This window comes from Bidens hawaiensis, unplaced genomic scaffold (genome assembly GCF_021521415.1).
Source record: "Bidens hawaiensis isolate Kalapana, Puna unplaced genomic scaffold, B.hawaiensis_p1.1 tig00001143_1, whole genome shotgun sequence".
In the NCBI taxonomy this organism is placed as follows: Eukaryota; Viridiplantae; Streptophyta; class Magnoliopsida; order Asterales; family Asteraceae; genus Bidens; species Bidens hawaiensis.
Window position 1 is genome coordinate 1857436 of NW_027491065.1, and position 7587 is coordinate 1865022.

At 36.5% G+C, this 7587-nt stretch overlaps 2 protein-coding genes across 2 annotated transcripts; both read right to left on the reverse strand.

Annotated features, from left to right (window-relative positions):
* Positions 1-3558: 3558 nt before the first annotated feature.
* On the reverse strand, positions 3559-4089 carry LOC143561000 (uncharacterized). Its single transcript, XM_077049169.1, has one exon. The coding sequence runs from the start codon at positions 4087-4089 to the stop codon at positions 3559-3561; it is 531 nt and encodes a 176-aa protein (XP_076905284.1).
* Positions 4090-4179: 90 nt separating this feature from the next.
* On the reverse strand, positions 4180-7587 carry LOC143561007 (uncharacterized). Its single transcript, XM_077049174.1, has 4 exons — positions 7120-7587; positions 6073-6971; positions 4447-5434; positions 4180-4368 (listed from the first exon to the last, which is right to left on the reverse strand). Exons 1-4 carry the CDS (start codon positions 7585-7587, stop codon positions 4180-4182), a joined length of 2544 nt encoding a protein of 847 aa, XP_076905289.1.

The window sequence follows — 7587 nt, forward strand, 5'->3', positions numbered from 1 at the left end:
TGGACTGTTATCTATATGTAAAACAGTTATGGAAATATTTGCATGAGGGTTGGTTCAAATTCTCTAAAACATTTTGATACAAGGTAGTACTAAGCACTCAGGCTAAAATACACATGTGTCTGGATCCATACATATATGTACTGTAGTGGGCACACTACAGACATATTGACCATGAGGCAAGTGACTGTCTCTAGGGGGAGTGAAGTCCGATTATGTGGTTTGTGCGTATGTTAGTTCCGATGAGATGGGATTGAGACCCACTGAGTCGTTGAACACTATTGGTGTTGTGTCATTACGAATTGTGAAAATGTTTTATTAAGTCAGCGTATTCACCAGGATATAGCTGACGTATTTTCAAACTGTTTTCAGGTAACCAAGAGTAAGGTATAGAGAAGAATATGCCAGTGGAGATAGAAGAAAACTACGCATAATTTACAGCTGGTGGCTCAGCTAATTTTGTATTGAGGCATATATATATATATATATATATATATATATATATATATATATATATATATATATATATATATATATATATTAAACTTGTTTTTAAACAAGTAATTTTGTAAAACAAATAAGGGTATTTAATTCCCTATGTTATGATAGTAAATATTTTAAAATAACATTTTCCGCTGTAAACTTTGATAAAATGACAAAAGTGGTACCAACTGTGAGTCACACGCCTAGGCCCGAAGCCGGGGTGTGACACCCACCATGGTCTCGTAACTCCTTTCCCAAGAATTTAATTTTCTTCCTTTTATTTTATCTTGATCTTGTAACTCCCCCCTAAGTCAGTCGTTCACTTCCGTTTTTCTTCAATAGGTTTTTTTAATTCCCTTTTGATGGGCTGCAAATTTCTATAGGCCACTTATTTTTTTTCTAGTGGGCTGGCTACGTTTTAACTGGTTACAATCCAAGACACTCCTTTGCATTTAAACATTTAAATAAGAACATGCCAATTAAATACTTCAAATCCGTATAATTCGTGAATGCCACTGTCACAACTAAAATTCAAAGTTAATTAATTAATATTTCTCAAAGATGATGATGATGACTTACACAGAATATAACTTACTTTTTTTATTATTATTATTATTAAACCCTGAACCACTGCACATCGAATTCGATTTTCCCATGACTCCAAAACATGCTCGTAAATACCACCAGTTAGTAACTTTAATGCTCAATGACCTGAAATTCAAAAACATGCTTGAAGTATGGTAGTTTATAGAATAAACTAAATAAAAACTATAAAATAATATATATAAATACATGGTTTTTACACAACCATCACATCTCTACATTTATCATTTGCTTGCCCTCAAGCAAACTATCATGAAACACATACACCTCGATCGATGGTTCATCAATTATTATCATTAATACTAGTAAGGTCTAAGACCATACCCAATTCCCAAGACTGACACTTTCAAGATTGATAACCCTCAAACAATTTAATGGTGTATTTAAAAACAATGAAACCTCCCAAACAAGTGTACTTTCTTTCCGGTTAAGGCACACATGATCACACCTCTCACAAATATATCTCTCATCTCGGTTTAATATATGGACCAACAAAAAGTGTGCTAGTATCTCTCTGCCCTCTATACCAAGTATGAACACAAAGTAATAAGCTTGCAAGCCAGTCATATCTCCACCCATTAACCACCGGTTGCATAAAGAATCGGACTAAGGGTTTTGTTGTGGCTTAGGTTCGGGTGCGGAATAGGAATTATTTAGTGACTTATGGTGGATGAGATCCAATTTATTCAAACTAAACAAAAAATCAAAACTAATAAACTGACTGCTATTTAAAACCGATACTAGCTCTTTTTCAGTTTTTCTGATTTTTTTTCAACTTTTTTTTTTCTTTTTTCTTTTTTTTAAAGATTACTTACATCAATATATAGAAACAACTGACCCGAGACATACGTACATTGTGTACTATGCTCAAGAACTGACAATATACAATTCTAATATATCGGATTTCATCCACAGGGTTTAAAACAAAAGGCCAAGGCTAACACGGCTTATAATGTGGGTTTAATAAATGAAAGGGAAAAGGCATAAATTTGGCTCCTAAGGAATAATGTAAGGTATTTTTTTTTAATGTAAAGGCCATTATATGTGGGTTACTACAGTCCTATTTCTTCATACAGGTGGTGGTATTAAGATCTTGACATGCATATGACAAACAAGTTCTAGATATCATGAACATACTGGTTACACTCTTTATAGCACTCATATGACATATGTATATATCTATATATTATATGTGTATTGTATATAAGGCAAATCTCACACACGCACGGAATGAAATAGGCTGCCGATGTGAAACATGTGTACCCGTCCCCATGACTCATTATCCCCATCTAAACGGTCCATTTTTATTTTCTCTTTCGAAAAATATTTGATGAGAATACTTTCGAGAAGCTTAAAAATTGACCATGACCAAAAACCTTTAACTTGGCATTAATAACAGTAATCAACAATTTACAATTTTGGCTTTTGCGCACATTCAAGCTACCATAAGGCAAATAAAAATTTTCAATTTTTCCACCATCCCCACACTTGAGGTTAACATTGTCCTCAATGTTAAAAATTTAGCTTTTAAAAGAGCATTAACGAGGACGGGGTTAAAATTTGATTGAATATATTAATTTAAAGTCGGGATGCAATTGTCACAAAAAAAACTTTTCAACAAAGCAAAGTTAACTAGAATGACAAAACAAAGCATGGAAATGAGAGCACCTGATTTGAGCAACTTCAGTTTGTCCTAGGCTTGGGTTGACTCGTCTTCTTCAAAGACTCAACCATACTCTTCAGGATTCTTAACACGCATAGAAGCATGCAAGGCTAAAATTATTATCTCCATAATTCGCTTTGTTAAACGAGTTAAATCTATTGACAAGCATCTATAGCACCAAACAAAATTAAAAAGAATTATTTTTTTTGGACAGAACGTCGACCCGGCTGGGTCACATATTCACACGGCCGGGTTAAAATTTCTTCACTTTAACCTCTTTTTGGTCAGAACGTCGACACGGCCGGGTCAAATTTTTTTCACTTTTACCTCTTTTTGGTCAGAACGCTGACACGGCAGGGTCAAATTCCCACACGACCGGGTCAATTGTTTTTTTATTTTTTTTTCTTTTTTTATAAAGATTCTACAGTAGAAAAGAATAACTTTTTGTAAACACACTATAGTAAAATTAAAATCCTAAAAAATATTAAAAATCTTTTTGTCCATTTCTTTTAGAACATGTGTAAAGTAATTAAGAAAAACCCAAAATAATTAAATACACATTCTACAAAATACAAAATACAACCGGATGGTTTGTTACCCGCCCGGTATTACCTGGCCCGTGATTAACCTGTTTCATAAACTGGTGAAACTTCAAGAAAGCTCACCAATTCATTTTCCGTTCCGTTAATGTCGCTTCCATCAAGATACGGTTTTAAGCGATGACCATTCACGACTTGCTTATTGTGGTCCTTCAAATTTTCGATCTTGATATCGCCGTAATTCCCAACACGTGTGATGACAAATGGGCCCATTCATTTACTTTTTAACTTTCCCGGAAAGAACTTCAATCTCGAGTTATAAAGCCAAACTTTTTGTCCTACTTCAAACGTCTTCTTTCGGATCTTGGCATCATGCGCTTTCTTCATCTTGTCTTTGTACGTGGAAGCACAATCATATGCCTCATTTCTCAATTCTTCTAACTCACACAAATTTAATTTTCTTTCATGACCTGCATCATCATAACTCATGTTAAATTCTTTAATAGCCCAAAATACACGGTGATCTAACTCAACCGGTAAATGACAACCTTTTCCATATACCAATTGATAAGGGGTAGTACCAATAGGCGTTTTGTAAGCCGTACGATAAGCCCATAAAGCATCGGTCAACTTAGTGGACCGATCCTTTCGGTCTGCCCGTACAGTTTTTTGCAAGATTTCTTTAATTTGCCTATTGGATACTTCCACTCGTTTGAGGGTGGTAGGGAGTTGCAATTCAATGGTCAACAAAATACCGTTTAAGCAATTTTCCAAATTTAAAATTTTTAAAATGGGATCCCCCATCACTAATGATGACCCGAGGGAGCCCGAACCTTGAAAAAATGTTTGTTTGGACAAAATTGCACACCACGGTATGGTTGTTTGTCCTATTGGCTATTGCCTCAACCCATTTTGACAAAACGAATTAGGGAATGGTCCCATGAAATCGATTCCCCAAACATCAAAGATGTCTACAACTAAAGTCAAATTCATGGGCATCTCATTCCTTTTTGATACACTCCCTAATTGTTGGCATTTGACACAATGCTTTGCAAACTCAAAAGCATCTTTAAACAACGTTGGCTAGAAAAGACCACATGAGAGAATTTTATGTCCTGTTTTCTGGCCACTAAAATGACCACCACATGCAAGTGAATGCACATGCGCTAAGACACTTGGGATCTCGTCTTCTGGTACACATCTCCGAATCGTTTGATCTGCTCCTATTTTGAACAAATCTGGTTCATCCCAAATGTATTGTTTTGCTTGTGACTTAAAATGGATTTTCTTCTTTTTGCTCCAATGTTCGGGTGTAACACCTGTGGCCAAATAATTCACAATGTTAGCAAACCAAGGTAATCTAGATATTGACAAAATATGTTCATCTGGGAAAGATTCATTAATTGGTTTGCTTGTCTCGTCCTCTCCTACTAAAATTCTTGACAAATGGTCGGCCACCACGTTTTCACTCCCTTTCTTGTCTCGGATTTCAGCATCAAATTCTTGTAACAACAAGATCCACCTAATCAACTGTGGCTTTGCTTCCTCTTTCTCCATGAGGTACCTGAGAGCACTGTGGTCAGAATATATAATGACTTTGCTACCCCAAATATAAGAACGAAATTTATCCAAAGCATATACTACCGCAAGTAATTCTTTTTCTGTTGTATAATTAAGTTGTGCATCAGAAAGAGTTTTACTTGCATAATATATTGCCACGGGTTTCTTATCAACCCTTTGACCCAAAATAGCCCCAATTGTATAATCACTCGCATCGCACATGATTTCAAATGGTAAAGACCAATCAGGTGATTGCAAAATTGGGGCTTCAACCAATTTTTGTTTCAAAATGTTAAAAGCTTCAATACATTCTTCATTAAAAACAAAAGGAGCATCTTTTAATACTAAATTACATAAAGGTTTTGTTATTGAACTAAATCCTTTAATAAACCTCCTATAAAACCCCGCATGACCTAAGAACGATCTAATGCCCTTAACATTCGTGGGATGAGGTAAGGTGGATATAACTTGCACTTTTGCATGATCTACCTCAATCCCACGACTTGAAATCACATGGCCCAACACAATCCCTTCTTGGACCATGAAATGACTCTTTTCCCAACTCAATACCAAATTTGTCTCGACACACCTTTTTAACACTTTTTCCAATTGAATTAGACACAAATCAAAGATGAACCAAAAATAGAGAAATCATCCATCAAGATTTCCAAAGACTCCCCCACCATATCCGAAAAGATACTCATCATACACCTTTGAAAGGTGGCGGGGGCATTACATAATCCAAAGGCATTCGCCTAAATGCGAAAGTACCATAAGGACACGTAAATGTGGTCTTTTGTTGATCTTCGGGATGAATAGCAGTTTGATTATAACCTGAATAACCATCAAGAAAACAATAAAATTTCTGACCTGATAGCTTCTCCACAATTTGATCAATAAATGGCAAAGGAAAATGGTCCTTTGAAGTAGCTGCATTAAGTTTTCTATAATCAATACAAATTCTCCACCCGGTTACCGGCCGGGTGGCTACCTCCTCACCTGAGTCGTTTTTAACGACTTAAATACCCACCTTTTTGGGCACAGTTTGTGTTGGACTTACCCATGTACTATCCGAAATCGGGTAAATGATACCCGCATCCAACCACTTCAAAACTTCCTTCTTGACAACTTCCCTTATGTTAGGATTCAACCTCCTTTGCGCATCACGAGATGGTGTAACATTTGGGTCCGTGATGATTTTGTGCATGACGATTGAGGGACTAATACCTTTCAAAATCGGCAATTGTCCAACCAATTTCTGCCTTGTGAGTGACCAAAACTTCCATCAACTTACTCTCTTGGTCCTCAGTCAAATTTGATGCAATTATGACCGGTAGAGTATCGTTGTCACCCACGAAAGCATACTTAAGATGCTTTGGTAATTGCTTCAACTCCACTTTTGGCGGTTCTTCCAATGATGGCTTCAATTTTGTGTCAATGCTGTCGGGTAAGTTCTCTACTTGATGGGTCCATGGCGGTCTCCCCTCTTTGATTGCCATGACCTCAACCTTCTTCTCTTCATCACTTAAGCTCTCCTGCAACTCCTGTTCAAACCCGTCAAAAACAAAACCACTCTCCACGATACACCCGTCAATGATATCGGCCATGAAGCACTCATCATTAAAAAGAGAATTAGTATTGTTAGAAAACATATTTAAACGAAGCGTATGGTTACCGGATGTCATATCCACCGTTCCATGTGCACAATCTATGTGGGCATGGGATGTTGCCAAAAATGGTCTTCCCAAGATGACATTTGATTGTTTTCCCTGTATACTAGAAACATAATCAAGTACCAAAAAATCAACAGGAAAATAAAAGTCTTCCACCTTTACTATAACATCGGTTAAGATTCCCCTTGGAAGTTTTAATGTCAAATCAGCCAATACAACTGTTGTATCAGCTTTTTGTAACGGGCCGAAATCGTATTGATCATATAAACTTCCCGGAAGAATACTTATACTCGCACCGAGATCCAAGAGCGCCCTTTCAATTTTGAAATCACCAACTTGAATTGAAATTAAGGGTGCTCCCGGATCTTCAAGTTTGGGTGGAAGTGCACCCGACAAAACTGCACTCACATTGACATTCACACCAACTTTCTTAGGTAACTTATGATGCCGTTTCTTTGTACACAAATCTTTTAAGTATTTGGCATATGACGGAACTTATTTTATTGCATTAATCAAAGGAAGGTTAATTTTTAACTTGTTTGAAAACTTCCCACATTTCATCTTGTTGTGGGCCCCTTTAATTAGTTTGTAACCTTTTTACCGGGTCCACCAAAGCTTCGGGAAATGGTGGGTTTTTAACCTCCACATCCTTTTCCAAAATGTTGATGGGTTTTTCATTAGTTACAAATTTACCTTTTGGGTTTTCATTAACCAATTTTGATTGCTTTTCTTTTAAAATTGGTTCCGTTTCATTATCACTTTCCTCATCGACATCTTCCACCACACCTTCAACGAATTGTGGTGGATTTTTGACCTTGTTTTCATAAATCTTACCATTTCTTAAAACACTTACCTTGTTGACGTCGGCATGCTTCAAAAACTTTGAACTTGTACTTTGATGTCCCGGATTAACTGTGGTGTCACTCGGTAGCTTTCCCGCACTCTTCTTGATTTGAGCCACCTCCTCGGCCAATTGGCCCATTTGTTTTTCTAATGTTGCTTGAGATTTCTCTTGAATTTCCATTCTTTGGACCCACCTCTTATCCGTTTCATCTTGTTTTTGTGCCAT

Excerpts from the sequence above, each read along its gene's own strand:
- LOC143561000 (XM_077049169.1), bottom strand. The coding sequence starts at position 4,089 with ATGGGGGATCCCATTTTAAAAATTTTAAATTTGGAAAATTGCTTAAAC.
- LOC143561007 (XM_077049174.1), bottom strand. The coding sequence starts at position 7,587 with ATGGCACAAAAACAAGATGAAACGGATAAGAGGTGGGTCCAAAGAATG. Across the intron at positions 5,435-6,072 it reads ACAATTGCCGATTTTGAAAG|GTGTGTCGAGACAAATTTGG; the intron begins GTATTAGTCCCT and ends AGTGTTAAAAAG. Across the intron at positions 4,369-4,446 it reads TCCCAAGTGTCTTAGCGCAT|CCAACGTTGTTTAAAGATGC; the intron begins GTGCATTCACTT and ends GGTCTTTTCTAG.